This window comes from Python bivittatus, unplaced genomic scaffold (assembly GCF_059951505.1).
Source record: "Python bivittatus isolate LINGU-HERP-01145 unplaced genomic scaffold, Pbiv_v1 ctg000080_np1212, whole genome shotgun sequence".
Classification (NCBI taxonomy): domain Eukaryota; kingdom Metazoa; phylum Chordata; class Lepidosauria; order Squamata; family Pythonidae; genus Python; species Python bivittatus.
In genome coordinates this window covers 67,242,733-67,257,980 of record NW_028277035.1, presented here as the reverse complement: position 1 = coordinate 67,257,980, position 15,248 = coordinate 67,242,733, and the positions used below count along the sequence as shown (strand labels likewise).

Sequence of the window (15,248 nt, the reverse complement as noted above, 5' to 3'; positions counted from 1 at the left end):
TGGGAAGTGATATAAGACCTGTGGACTGCTGCCATACAAAATGAATTATTTCCTTTTTGTCCTAGATTGTTTTTATTCTTGCAAAAAGCTTATTTGAAATTTGAACATGACCCCAGCTGTGATGCATTCAATCTTCCCTTGCCCTTGTTAATTGGAACAATGATATGTGCCAATTGGGTGAAATACAACTAGGCTGAAAGTATATGGCAATCTTCCAGTCCAAAAGAAAGAATAACATGGAATTAATTAACAAAATTCAATCAAGAGTTATTGTACAAGGGCAACCGTGTTCATATCTTTTAAGCAGCAATGGGTGAGTAGTGTTCACTTATCCCAGTAGACTAAGTTGCATTTTAATTTCTAAGCAGCTAATTAAAAATCCATATATGCAGTTGAGTAATTTAAAACATTTGGTCTATATACTCTCTAAGTTTTACTTTGGTGCTAGGGATGGAAAATACATACAAGCCTGTCACGGATGACTGCAGCATTATAGATCCAAGACCCAAGATGGTATGTATAGCATTAGGCCATTTAGTGAGCGTTATGACAAGTTTTCCTTCTACAAAGAAGACACACCTTTGGAAGAAGTACAAATTGGAATCAGATGATGGAGACTCTTCATCTGCTGAAAATCATGGAAATCAACAACTGTCACCATCCCCATACAACTGTCATCCTTATAAGCTCTGGCGAGAGATGAGTGAAATTGTTTTCTTTGACTGCAAGCTGGCTCAGTATCCTGACTAATGCAGATTTAATTGGACTGAAGATTGTCTTCTTTGACAATCCCATTGTAAAACAGCAACTGAAGATAATCTATGTGACCTGTTCAGAATTTTAGCTTCCTGTTAGTACTTTCTATTGTAAAAATATTGGCTTGTAGTGAGGTAAAACAATACAGACCTGTTGTGTTGAATCTGTGTGTTTCTCTCCCCTGACCCTCCAAAACGCCCCAATCCAAGCATGTTCATTTGTGTAGAAATGAAGACAGAGTTCGGAAGTCAGAAAACCTAAATCCACACAAGCAATTACTGGCAGATGTGTATGCTGATTTGACCAATTTGTCTGTTTCTACAAAGCTCTATCTTAGAATGACCAGATGCAAAGGAAGACAAAATGTTCGTGTTAATATCAGCCCAATTAGCACTTTTAGTATGAATGATTTAACTGGCCAACATGGTGTACTGTTATTAAAAGTATAGTGCATTGTGTCACCAAAAGCACTGTGAATTGCATCACCCAACTTAGTTCCCATTTTTGAAAAGACTGGTCTATGGCAGTCAAAGATGAGCCACAGTAATTCAAGAACTGCATAGGATGCAATGCATTAATCTGGTGATTTAAATGACAATGCCTGTTGCCAAATTTATCATTTCAGATAGGCATGTTCTAGAGACTTATTGTAACCTAAATGAGGATATTTCTTAAAACTTCTAGACCATTGGTTCTCAATGGGGGCAGTACCGCCCCCCGGGGGGCGGTGGGAGGATGCTGAGGGGTGGTGAACTTGTTTTGGGTGGTAGGGGGGCGGTGGGCATGTTTTGGGCGGTAGAGGGGCAATGAGCATGTTTTGGCATTCAAACTTAATTTTAAAACTCCCCCAAAAATTTATTAAATCGATTATCCGGTTTACACCATTTGTACCAGCAATAAAACAAACTTATGCGACGGCTGCCCTCACGCACTTTTAAGAATGGTGAGACGAATTTGTATTCTAGGTAGGATGACCTTGAAGAACTCGACACTAGGATTCTTCTCTGATCCCAACCAGCACAGCGCATGCGTCAGGTGTTTTCCCCCGCGATTAATCGCAGCGCGTGCATCAGCTGTCTTCCCGCGCGATTAATCGCAGTGTGTGCGTTGAGCGTCCTTTCAATATGAATGTTTGATTTGACCTGTGTTTCTTGAGTTGCTTTTCGTTCGCTTCATTTTTTTTGCATTAGTCATTTTAATTTTAATAAAAGGAATGCAATTACCTTCCAGGGCAAAAGTATCGAGTTAAATCAAACAAATTTGGTGTGTAAGTCTACTGAAAAAAATTACTTAAAATTTTTGCCTTTTATAATTCAGTAACTCCCCCCCCTCCCCAAAGGGTGGCGTTGAAAAATTTTCTGCTCCTTAGGGGGCTGGCAGCTTCAAAAAGGTTGAGAATCACTGTTCTAGACATTAGCCTTTATAAATGATCCATATCTACTCCATTCTGATAAAATGAACATTTCAACCAAAGCAGATTAAAATTGACAAGTGTGGGATAATTTTAAGCACCTCACTGTGCAACGATAACCTGAGCAGTACAGCCAAGATCAATCAGAGCCAACTTTCTGATAGGGAATGTTAATGTTCTGATGGACTGGCTGAATCAGGCATTTGTACAAGACTGGAAATGGGTATTCCATTCTCAAGAAATTGATTGGATCATTCTTCATTTTGGACAGCTATTAATTAATATTGATTGCACTAGGGAACATATCATATTGAGAATACAAAGTGCAAAGTCACAGGACATATTGTCATTCTGCAGCTGTTGGGTTTGGCATATGGTTCCCAAGCTCGGCTACTCATAATAACCTGGGAGGTGCTAGATCAAGCAGAAGTGATCTTAGTGTGCCCCTTTGGATCTTGGTTGATCAAAGAACAGTGTATATATTCACATCTGATGGTCTGAAGTCCAAATAGCAATAGGGCACTCCCAAAAGATGCTATACTCCCATAGAGCCTCCACATAGAGTAGATAAATGACAAACCACATTTTAATAGTGCATTGAGTTAGCAGGATGGAAGAAAATAAAAGGTTTCATTTACTGCAGATTTCTTTAAAAAAGTGTTCTAAATCATCTAATCATAGATTTATTTCCTGGGCTTAATTGGGTTCTTGCAACTGTTATAATGCCTCCATTCTAACTTACAGAAGTTTTCTAATTCCCACTCTAAAATGGTATTTTTTGATGGTTACCCCATTTGATCCTAAGCATTATTTTGCTAGCATGTGAAATTAAGGATATTGTATGATAGTTTGCATACTCTGTTAAGCCTCCTTTTTTTTGGTATTGGAACGTAGATTCACCTCTTCCAATCTATTGGCCCCTGTGTTGCTCCCCAGATTTGCTGGCATAGCTTGGTTAGAACCTTTACTGATTCTTCTTCTGTTGCTTGCCATATTTCAGTGGGTATTGCTTCAGTTCCTGTAGCTTTCTGACTTGGTAATGACCAGAGTGCTGATCTAATTTTATCTTCTAGTAGGTTTTTGTAAGTAGGGAATATATTCTAAGGTACCTTGGATGTTGATATCGCTACTATACAGTATGTCAGTATACTCCATATGAACTGTATTTCATTCCTTTCATGAAGTATTCATTGACCAAAAAAAAATTGTCTGGGGTATTTATTTCTATATAGCTGGAAGACCCTTGTGTAGGCATCTGCTCACATGTTTAGAGGGTATCAGAGAAAAACACTCCTCTGCAGATACTGTATATGACAAGGGGATTGCTGGATGCTATTTATCTGAAGTTTAATTCACCCTTGGGATGGAATTGTTTTTCAACTTTACCATAAATGAATGCATCAGCATATCTTGTAAAAGCCCCAGGATTTTTTAAAATCAGGAATTCAAGTTTTCCAGGTGTTTGTCCCCAACATCTCTGCAATGCCAAGTGAGCCTTTTTGCTAATTAGACTGTTCAAGGCAGGGATCTGCAACCTGTGCAGTCTCTAGAGCCCTCTTTCATTGCAAATTGCCAAAAAGCAGTGACACAGTTTCATAACATTTTGTAGTGAAAAATACTACCAAATCATTGTAAAACAAGGCTAACATAGTTAAAAACAACAAAGAACTCTACCACCTGCCAAAGAAACCAGGAAAACTATGAAAGCCATAGCACTATAACCAAAGTACATAATGTAGTCTTATCGATTTTGTGTTACTGTTTCATCTCTCCAAAGTGAAGTTGCAAGTTAAAGGCTTTTGCCCATGCTAAATGTATGGTCTGAAAGGCAAAGAGCCACTCATTATTTGTCTACATAATCGTTTTTTAAAAAACCAGTCCTAATTTATGTTAATTATTCCGTATGTTGGCAGAAGAAGGTCCTCTATTTTTTAGTAGAATATTCTAATGGAGGAATTTGGAGCACTATCCGAATGAATGAATGAATGAATGAATGAATGAATGAATGAATGGAGGAAAGCCAGGATTCCTACAAATATTAACTCACATAAAGAATGACCTTTTTTAATTGTTATGTTTTTTGTGCCTGGTTCAGCTTTGTGGATCTCAGAGTAATAGATCCCACAAGCCTGAACTCTGCCTAGCTGCACTATTTCAGTGGCTTTTACAGACTGGCAAACTTTGTGCTACTTATTTTAATTCCTCTAAAAGGAAGATAAGTTGCTGAATGGATACACTACCACACAAATTTGATCAACTTGTTTTATTACAAAGATATCCCCCAGCTCCTGAAGGATTTTGCCACTTCCATTAAACAGCAGGTAAAGGAGAAAAACACTCACAAATAACTTGACAAAGTTATAATATATATTACAATAGAGTTGGGCTCCCCCCAGTTTCCATCTTGCAGACAACTTATTTCTTTTCAATGACTGTAGCAAATATTTGAACAAAGGATTAAATAAGAAAGCATATGCCATCACACTTGTGGACCAAGCACATGGCTTGGAACACTCACACCTACCTCTAGTCATACCCAGGATAGGACCAACTTTGTGGGGGAAAAGGAAGATCAATCATTCTAGCCAAGAGCTTTCTGTTCTTGCAATTCTATGTTGGAACTAGGTTGCTGATGCCAAAATTACAGCTTCCTGCACAGACCAAACTAGCGTATTTGCCAAACCTACTTCTACATTTCCCTGCTCTTCAGACATGGTAATCTAGAATAGGGTCGCCCTCCTCCCCCCCACACTCCTGAGTTCTCCATAAGTATGTGTGTAACTGGGCAGCTCCTCACAGTTAAAAATAATAATAATTTTGAAGGAAACAAACAACTTCTGTCAAGTTAAATGTAGCCCAGCTACATTCTTAAATTTCTCTTCCACAACCACTCTCTCAGCAAATACATGTACATTTCTTCACTGAGTATAGCTTTTTGAAGTTCTGTTTTTCAGGTCTGGTATATTCCTCTTTATTTTTGCACCGGATAAAATCTGTATTCTCAATATAGTGATATATAAAATCCATCGTGACGTATCAGTTCCTCAAATAATCTACTAACCCTAGGCATTTCTGAAAGTTATATCTGAAGTAAGGTAACTGTCAACAAGAAGATTTTGATTAAAAAACTGGAACTCCATTCCCACCCCATAATCAACTCAGCCTCAAAATGGTGGCAACTCCCCTTTAGACCTTGTTTTTGGTGAGGTAGTGTGGTATGCTTGAGCATTATTTGGCAGTTCGTGAGCTTGGCATTGTCAAGGGCGTGAGCTGGCGTCAGCATTTATGATGAGTTTTCATTTTCTTCTACAAAACAGCCATTGCCTGAAGGCAACTACCTAAGGTACCAAAGGGGAATTCCGAGAGTATCACGAGAGGACTCGTGATATTCTCTCCTTCACAACAGAGAGGACACTGTAAGGATAAAGGGAACATTTCAGGCATTATGTTTAGGGATACATGATACTTTGTAATGATGCTGGCTAGTACAAGATACAGCACAAAATAGAAGTTCCCTTCAGGTAGAAACTGGAACAGAAATAGACACCATTATTTTTATTTTAGTGAAAACTAGCAGTGGCCTTGCCTTAAGCCAACTGTATTAACTTTGGGTTTAAGCTGAGCTGAGAGTTCAGCCCCATATATACCCTTTGAACTAACAGGGGCAGAATAAGGGGAGAAAGCACATCCCTTTGACCCTGCAGAAAACATATCTTTTTCCTTCTGTGGAAAAGTATTCCTCAAGCAGTCGGAAGGCAGTCAGAGGAGGATTTGCCAAGTGCAATTCAGTCTACGTGAATATCTGGGAAGCTTGGAGAAGTGGGAACAGCTGCACTGATTGGTTGTTTCCTGACACTGTTTGCTACACAACAATGATCCCTCCAGCAAGGTAACAGCCATTTCTGTGGTGAGATAAAGTGCTTTCACATGCCATGTCTATTTAGGAAGCCACTGCATTGTCTAGCCTATGAAATCCCCACCCCTTTCCAATGTTGGATGATGGTGTGGCTATGTTTACACATATAGTACAAAAATAAAAGGCACAAAATACATCTAATGCAGCAAACTGTGTACAGTAAATGGATTCCCTGATATTTAAAGTACACAGAAGGAAGAGGGGCACTGTTTAGAGAGAATTCCACTGTGGCTCTGAGAGCCTTTTGAAGTCTTCATTCATTATTCCCTGAGATGTTGCTGCTTTTCTCTCAACAATCTTAGCATTATCTCCATATCCTGATCTTTGGTTCACAAAGATTCTCTCTGGGAAAACGAATGAAGTAAAAGACGGCCACTTTGAAGAAGAGCAGGAGATCAAATAAATTATGGGAGCCATGCAGTGCAGATCCTATAGCAAATTTCAAGCTGTTTAGTGGACACCTCTCAATTCACCAGATAGTTTAAGATGGGCCAAATCTACTATCAAGTTGGTTTCTTAATCATCATATACATACAATGGGGTACACATTGACAAACAATGACTTAGAAAGGGTGTTTCATAAAAGACAGTGCACTGTAGAGAAGGTCACTTCTAAACACGGGAAGAAAGTTCAGGCTGACTCCTATGCTTCACTGCAGCATTCGTAAATATTGTCTTCCATAAGTGCAATCACTTGCTCAAATTTGTGCTGCAGCTGAGTGCGTCTTGTTGTAGAATTGGAGTCCAACGCATTCACTATCTGAGGAAACAAGGAAATAAACAAACAAACCTGAGATTTTTCTATTCAGACAGTGCAGTCTTTTGCATGATTACTCATGACTTTGTCTCCAGGAAAGTGTTACAAGACTGAAGCTTGCTTTAGGTCCACTCAGTTTATGTCATTCAATTTATGTCGTTCTTAAATCATCTACCTGTTTAAGCTAATTGATTTCCACCCAACTTTTAGTAACCCTCTTCTCCATCGCTGATTGTTGCATCTCCTTATTACTATAATGATGATCTATACTAGTATTTTTCCACTGTGGCAACTTCCAGATATGTAGTCTAACTCTCAGAAGTCTCCAGCAACCGTAGCCATTACTGAGAATTCTGAGAACTGAAGTCCGGATAGCTGGAAATTGCCAAATTTCGGAAGCAGTGGTCTGTGGGGATGAATGTTGCATGTTTTTGTTAACACTCAGTTTTTGAGAAATAAACTTGATGCTTCCAGAACAGATGTTCCAGATAACCATCCTCCATCATTGCATTGCTTCTTCCTCTTTTTTAATGCAGGTAAACTATTTAAGGAGGGAATAACAGAATATCTTGCAATGTCTTCACCACTGTGGATAAGAGAAAAAAAAAAGAGGTATTGTCCTTGGCAAAGGTGAATGATCTATTGGAATAAGTGTCCACACTCTGCAATTTGACTTGCATTTCTGGTTTACAAGTGACTTTATGTCCCTCAGGGCAAGTTCTCTCAGTTGCTTTTGCCTTCTTTCTTGTGATTTGCTTTTTCTTGCATTTTATTTTATTCTCTATTTTGCATTTTAAGTATTTTCTGTACATACAGCAATTTGAATCATCTAAGGCGACTCATTTGTTCCACCATTGTCTGCCATAGTTTCAACCAATCCAGAATGAACTATTCATCACATTTCTTTCTCTTCTGGAATGAACAACTTCATCCTTCTCCTCCTGACAAGATAATTAGCTACCTAATCAGGGGAATCCACTATGCTCCCTCCTTCTTTTATAATTCTAATCCAACAAAATAAAATATGGGGAGGGAGGGAACAAAGGAGCTACTTTATGTCCTGAATTTGGTGGAGGGCATTGAGGCTTTGTGTTACTCATGGATTTTAGAGTCAAGCACAGAAAAATCAAGATTGTGAAACTGACTAGTTTGGATTGTCTAATGTGCTTGTGAAATTGACTAGATTAGAAGTCAGGCATTCTCAGGGACTTATTTATTTATTTATTTATTAAATTTCTCCAAGCCCATCTCCCCCCAATGGGAGTCTTATGGGTCTTATAGCTCAAATGTGAATTATTTTTACCCAGAAGCAAGTTTAGCTGCAACACTAGCTTGTATTGCAAGATAAATGTCAGCCCTTTGAGGTAGTCCAGACAGGAAACTAAAACCTCTTGTCTGACCATTGCCCTGGCTGCGGCTGTTCCTCTTGTCTCCCAAGGTTATTCTCATAGCCTGTTACAATAAAGCAGCAACATCAGGAGAAGAAAGATTATGATAGAAAATCACTATTGCGTAGTATAGCCGCTTGCCCCTTTAATTATAAAGAATAATTGCTCTGGCTGTGAAGAATTACAAGCTTTTTTGATTTATATTCTAGGACAGAAAAGGCATTCAGAAATACTGCTTGACTGAGGAATAACAGTGGCAAACATCTTCCTTTTTTGCAGATATACTATCCACCAGGAACCAGACCTTCAGTGGCATGGCCACGCTGCTTGGCTTCCCATTTTTGCTCCTTGAAAATGCATGGCTAGCTTTAGCATTAGCATTGGCACAGAATAGAGCTTATTTTTATACATGCTTCCTTGGAAGCAAGGGCACTTCCACAAAAGGCCCTGACATCACCCCTGGATCGACCCTGTGTCTCAGGGATCCCACGCCCTCTTCCTCCTTGGGCAGCTAAGCCTTTTTAGTGTCACTTCACGTTCTGGTTTCCTGCTTGAGATGGTGAAACTTCAGCGAGCATGGGGGCGGGCTGTTTTCCCACAGGAAAAACTCCTACTTCCCTGTGAGGTGGTTGCATTATGTGAATTGATTGATATTCTCCCACAATCTTGGCTTCTCTGTTTTCACTTTTATTTGTACTTTAGGGTTTTATTGATGGTTATACTGTTTTAATTGTCACTATGGTTACATGACAGAGTCATGTCCTGTGAGATGGGCAGCTATATAAATTTGCTATAAATTTGCTATAAATAGATAAAGACAATAAATATTTGGTTTTCACTGAGCAGCACCACCTTGTACTGGATGCGCGAAGGTGCTGTGGAAACCTGTCACCTGCCTCTGCTCTCGATATGGTGGTTACCAAATGAGCAGCGGTGATGGAGCTGGAGGCTGCTTTGGGGCTGTTTCCTGTATCTGACCAGTTGAAGGGAGCATTGTGGCTTTGAGGTGGGCTGCAGTAAGCAGAAGCGCAGACCAGCTTCAAACTGTTTCTATAGCTGGGGAGTAAAACTGGTCGTGGTACGGAAGGGCCCTCAGGCTGCTTTGTAATGCTGAACAAAAAGTAGCTGGATGGCCACAAGTGTGGGAAAAGCAAAGGGACAAGTCTGCAGACACGGCTATGTTGTGCCCCTCTTTGTGAATGGAAAATAGGGAGATGCGCACTGCACAAAGCCAATAGACTCTCTTAGGCTGGATGGTCAGTTATATTTTTGGTCTTAGCTCATGGTAGAAAAGCAATGGTTTTAGTCAGGTTTGTCTGGAGACACTCTTTGCAAATGATGTTCTGCTGGTTTACTAGGACATAAGATTATAAAATATGGCTTGATACTGATTGGAAAGGCTGTACGGTTGTTAAACTTTAATGTGTGCTTTCCTCATTTATCTCTAATAGAAACTATAATTTAATAAACCTTGGATATATTCTATTAAGCCATAGAAAGAAGGGCTGCCAAATGAGGTACATTTGACTTCTTAAGGCTGAAGTTTGCACTGTACTTACACAGGAGTAAGTCCCACTGGACTTATGTCTAAGGAGAGCTGTGCAGGGAAGTGCCGTTAGTGCAGCACAATGAGAATTTTTTCATTCTTATGGCCAAGTCATGCACTGCAACAACTCAGAAATTACAAGCTGCCCAACTGTGTTCCTGACCCTGGTACAAAAATGCGTTTTTATACACAGAATGTAAGAACAGCTGGGCTTAGATACCAATGCTCTAAAATTATGAGTGATATTTTTCAGATGCACCACTTAACAGGTGTTACCTTTTCAGGTAATAAAAATAACATGAAATCCATTCTGTGTTTTTCAGTTTGCGCATATAGTTTTCATGGTATTTTTAAAGATTTTCTGTAAAAGTCTGAGATGCAGCAATTGCGTGTGTGTGTGTGTGTGTGGAAGGGGAGAGAATGTTGGATGTGTTTATATGAAAAGAAGCTAAGAAGTATTTAATGATGTGAAGCTTCTTTTTTTTACTGAAATGACATCATCATCCCTGGAACTGGTAGTCTATGCAAGATCTGCATTTTGTGGCCTATTTTGCTCTAGAGCTAACATTTTACTATCTTAATGGATCTAATTATTAGAAGTATTAAACAGTCTGAGTTATTAGCAATTTTCAAATCTACTGACTGTACAGCTGGATCATGGAAGACAACAATTCGGGCTCAGGGTAATATTTAGTGTCATTGGTTGGCCAAAGGCTAAATAAATAAAAAAAGCATGCATCTGGGACTATATGGGCAACTAAAAGATAAAGTAGGCAAGACCAAAGGAGGAAAATCAATAAGTTAATATCTGAGAAATTAATTACATGAAGAAATAAAATGAAATTGTTCTAAGAGCTGTAGAGAAAGAGCTCTAAAAGTTTAGCAGACATACATACATATATTTTTGCCATCACTGCCAACTCTTTTATTTAAAATTAAATGTTTGAACCCTCTCTATGTACATTCTTATGTATACAGTATGCTTTTAAGAAGCACATATTTTGCCAACAAGTGAACTGTAAGAAGATAAAAATGTGCAATGGAAAGCAAATTGAATTAAAAATATTTCTAAAGTTAATCTTCATATGAGATTTATCCATATGTCTTAAAAATATGCCATCCTTAATATTTGTCATTTTTTAAAACCTAATTCTAATCCTTTCAAATAACTAGAGATGCTTCCAAATGGTTTGTTACTGTTATCTGATAGTGGGTTTGTCACTGAATTGCAATGGCCAATGAAGTGGGGATTCTGAAGGATGCAAAAAGTTTGAAGAGAGCAAACAGCTCATGAACTGCGGGTTGCTCATTCATGTCTGGATTCATACTTTTAGGTCTACAGCTATGATATAATAACATCAATAAATTATTAATTCTCTAAAACAATAGCATTCCATGCAAATTCAGGTTTTGATATGGCAGTTAAGCACGATATATGTCAAAGCACTGTATTTCGCTATTTATACAAACATGGTTACACACAACCTTTGCTGATACAAGCTTACATAAATCTGAACTGAAGGATGAAACAACCTCTGCCAATCAGATCAAGGAAACAACTCACCTGACTGCGGTATCTCTTGGCATATTTATAAATCTCTGTCATGGCAACATTGGTGTTAAACTCATTCCGATATTTCTTCATGAAGAATAAAGCAAACAAAGAACATTATTCAATTTTCACCAAATCATATCCATTCTTTTTGACAGGAATCAATTGTGTTAAAATTGTACTTGGATTCGATGGTGTTCTGTGCTGCATCAGCGTATTTGAACTTTGGTTGTTTTCAAAGTCAGCTAATTAATATGTGACATACATGACTTATGAGTTATGCAGGAAAAAAATGAAAATGCATTGGGGCCAAGGTAAATCACTGATTTATACTCAAGCAAATTTTAGTTTGATTCCTGATAATATTTAAATAACACTCTTTTACATTGTTTGGCTAGAATATAAAAACTGCTTTTACTTAGATATGAAATCAATATTCTATAATTTGCATGGGATTAAAAGTACTCATGTAAACATTTGGAGAAATTGTCATAGGAGACAAATCTGAAACTGATACATTATAGAAAAGGTGATTTCTTACCCTGGACTCCTCTGCTAGATGTGCATTCATTTCCTGTTCGCTAAGAGGTGGCATGTCATGGATCTGTTTGTAATACCTCTGTACAATTTTTCTATATTCAGGAATCTCCTTAGCATATAATAATTTATTAGTAGGTGAATCCTAGAGAACAAAATCCAGAGGGAGTCCATTATATTTTCAATGATTAATTATTGTTTTTTCTTTAAAAAAAAAAAGAAAGAAAAATTGAAACCCAAAAGCAAAGATACAGTAGTTCTTACAGTTAATTATATGCCCTTTGCCTGATGAAATATAAATGTATGCAATGGCAAGTTCAAAACACCACTGTGTTGAAATGAGCAGGGGTTGGTCTAAATGTTGAGTTAGCTTCCCAACATATGATCATATGCATATTACAGCATGTGATAAATAGAATTAATTAGAATAGTATATACACCAGTATTCACAAAGGAATATTTAAAGATAATCTAGCATTATTCCAGGAGAGTGCTAAATTTCTTAGCAGAGTATTGTTTTTTAAAATATTAGTCACTTGGTCCTATGCTGTAACTTTATACATAATACACACTTACCTTTATCTATATTTATATCTATAGAAAATTAAAGGACTAAATTATAGCCATCAACAAAATCCATAAAGGAAGTATATTAAATTCTCCGATTCACTTCAATAACAATGCAAAACAGGTTTTTGTTATAATTAATCTCTGTAGCACTCAAAGGGGCATCAATCAGCATTAGGTTTCCTTGGGATCCATAAATTATTGTAGGCTTCCTGGTGTCAGATTACCTTGGAAGCCAATACATAAGAAAGCTGTAATAAGCACGTGGAGAAATTCAAATTGTAGGATAGGCAAGATACCTAATAAGAGAAACAGTCTAGGACCATACCATCTTCTCATCCTTCTAACCTAGAGTGATGCTGTACTCCTCCAGCCTAACCACGTTTCAGTAATGCATATTATATTATGGTGTCCCTTGACAATTAAACTGAAAATAGGATTGGTCTTTCCACAAACCAGTCTGGCGTTAACTTCATAGATTAAAAACCAAAAAGAATGCTCACCCAGCAAACAGAAGTCTATAGTTGTAGCAAGGAGAGATAGTCCTAAGTACCAGCTTGTCCATCTCCCCATTGTTGGAAATAGGTTGTGCACTCCCTACTGCTATGACCTTAATAGTTCTAATATATATGCATCTGAGCCTCACAATTCTGGACGTGCATCAAAAAGTATCTGAAAACTAGAAAATGAATATCTAAATGAGATGTCTTACTAAGCAGTTGATTTGCAAACTCTCTCAAAGGCCAGAAATCTCTTACACCCAGAAACTCACTGAAGACTGACAAGAGGCAGAAAAAAGTTAATCTACTTTGCAGTTTTCTGTCCTGAGCACTGGTGTGCTTCTCTCATTCATGAAGCTGCTCAAGGTCATAATTCAGGGAGATAGGACTTGCAATTTTGGGCTGTCTGTGACAATGTGACTCCATTATTTTTTTTTTTACCTTACAAAAGACCATGGGTACTGAACAGGGGTAACTTTAGATGGTGACTGCTTTCTCTCAGCCCAGCTGGTTAACTACTGTAGGTGGTAGCAGAGGTCATTCAAAACTTTCAGGTGGTTAATAATCTGACTGACTTGTATTTGATTATTATTGTTCATGACATAAATGACACATCTGCAACAATCACATTAAATAATGATGAAATAGAATTAAATGTATGTATCAGCTCACACATAATTAAATTTTCAATTTTGGCTCTCATTTTCCTAATAGGGACATTAAATTTCCTCCCCTCTCCCCTAATATTCTTTGCCACACTGATGCTACTTGCAAGACAATCTAAGATATTGTTGAGTGGAACAGCAAATGAAAATAACCTTATGGCTATTACGTACCTTGCCCAACTGCAGGTCAGAGATGGAACAGGCATCAATGAAGGCCTGGGCTATTACAGAAAGACAGGCATCTATGTGGTCAGTTTTGTCAATATCAAAGACAAATTGGGGGTTCTTCAGAATGTTGACCCAAAATCTCAGAGGTAGGCTACAAAAGTATGCAGAAAATTCACAGAGATAGTTACATCTCTCCATTTCAGGATGAAATAAATTAAATAATAACACGTTATGTGGTGGGATCTAAAAATAGTAAGATTGTGAGTTGATGAAAATGGTCTAGTGGGAATGGTCTTTGGCCATCGTATTTTTTGTCTAAACGTCTTTCTTCCATTTTTGATTCTAACTTTTCTGTTTTTGTTAATGTACAACTTCTATAGAAGTTGTTTCTATAGTGCAAAAATGCCTCCTAAGTGTTCCATAAAATATATGGCTTCAGCACAGTAAGACAGACACAGGATTCCTGTACAGACTTGCCCTTTAAGTTGTGGAAGTGCTGCTGCCCCATTTGCAGAATAACATGAATGCATTTGCCCTTGATCAGCTTCAGGGTTAATATTATCTGGCTTTCAGCAGCTATGTGTAAAAAACTGTAAAACATATATTGATTGCTGCCAATTCAGTCAGGTAATCTATATGCCAACAGGATCTTTTCTCACCTTTAATAAGCTTGTCTATAGTTATTTTCTAAGTACTAGGAATTCATAAATTTATATGGACATTTCATAATATTTATCCATTTCTGAACTTGGAATTTGACTTGTGTGAATTTGAAAGGCATTTGAGCTGCAGTTCTGAAGTGACTTCCTGCTCCCTTCTCATTTTCTTCCCATTCATTTTCTATATGTGCTCCCTCCTGAGAAACTACCATGAAAATCAAAGGCACTTGTTCAGGAGTGGACATATTTAAAATTACAGAAAATTTATTTTGTTTCTTGTTTATTTTGATCTTCTTCTTTTGCTTCTCAGATGGTGTATAGTATAAAATGAATACTGTATGTCTTATGTTTGCTATTTAAAATTATGACCCCCAATTTTCTTCTCAGCTTCATATCCTTCAACATGTTTAGTTCTCTTTGTATCCCCTTAATAATAATACTATTACTTATATACATGATGATTATTTCAAATTACCAGGATGTGTAAGGCAGATATGATGGAAATTCTTTTCCTAACCTGTTGGTTTTCCAAATGTGCAATGTGTCTGGGTCAGAGATTCCCCGTTTCTCTGCTTGCTCTTCCAAGAAATCAAAGAAATATTTAATTGCCAAAGGTGGCTTGTCATCTCGGATACTCAGAATGGCTCTAAATAAGTCATCCAGGAATTTTTGCAGTGTGCCCTGAAGAATGAAAATATTCAACTTGGATTAAGAAAGGACCAACAATAGTGAATAAAGTATTAATAAGTTTTACTATTTTTTAGACTATGTTGAAGAAATCTGCTATAACATAATTGAGGGAAGGGGTAGGCAAAATAGAATCTTT

At 37.6% G+C, this 15,248-nt stretch overlaps 1 protein-coding gene across 2 annotated transcripts in view; it reads right to left on the bottom strand.

Annotated features, from left to right (window-relative positions):
* Positions 1 to 4,415: 4,415 nt before the first annotated feature.
* Positions 4,416 to 15,248, bottom strand: part of PLXND1 (plexin D1) — a 164,226-nt gene continuing 153,393 nt past the window's right edge. For both annotated transcript variants that reach the window (XM_088134293.1, XM_088134295.1), the window contains exons 32-36: positions 14,940 to 15,103; positions 13,767 to 13,914; positions 11,868 to 12,008; positions 11,339 to 11,413; positions 4,416 to 6,843 (exon numbers count right to left, since the gene is read on the bottom strand). In XM_088134293.1, coding sequence (XP_087990419.1) covers positions 6,727 to 6,843; positions 11,339 to 11,413; positions 11,868 to 12,008; positions 13,767 to 13,914; positions 14,940 to 15,103 — 645 coding nt within the window. In that variant the 3' untranslated portion in view covers positions 4,416 to 6,726. The remainder of the gene's footprint in view (positions 6,844 to 11,338; positions 11,414 to 11,867; positions 12,009 to 13,766; positions 13,915 to 14,939; positions 15,104 to 15,248) is intronic.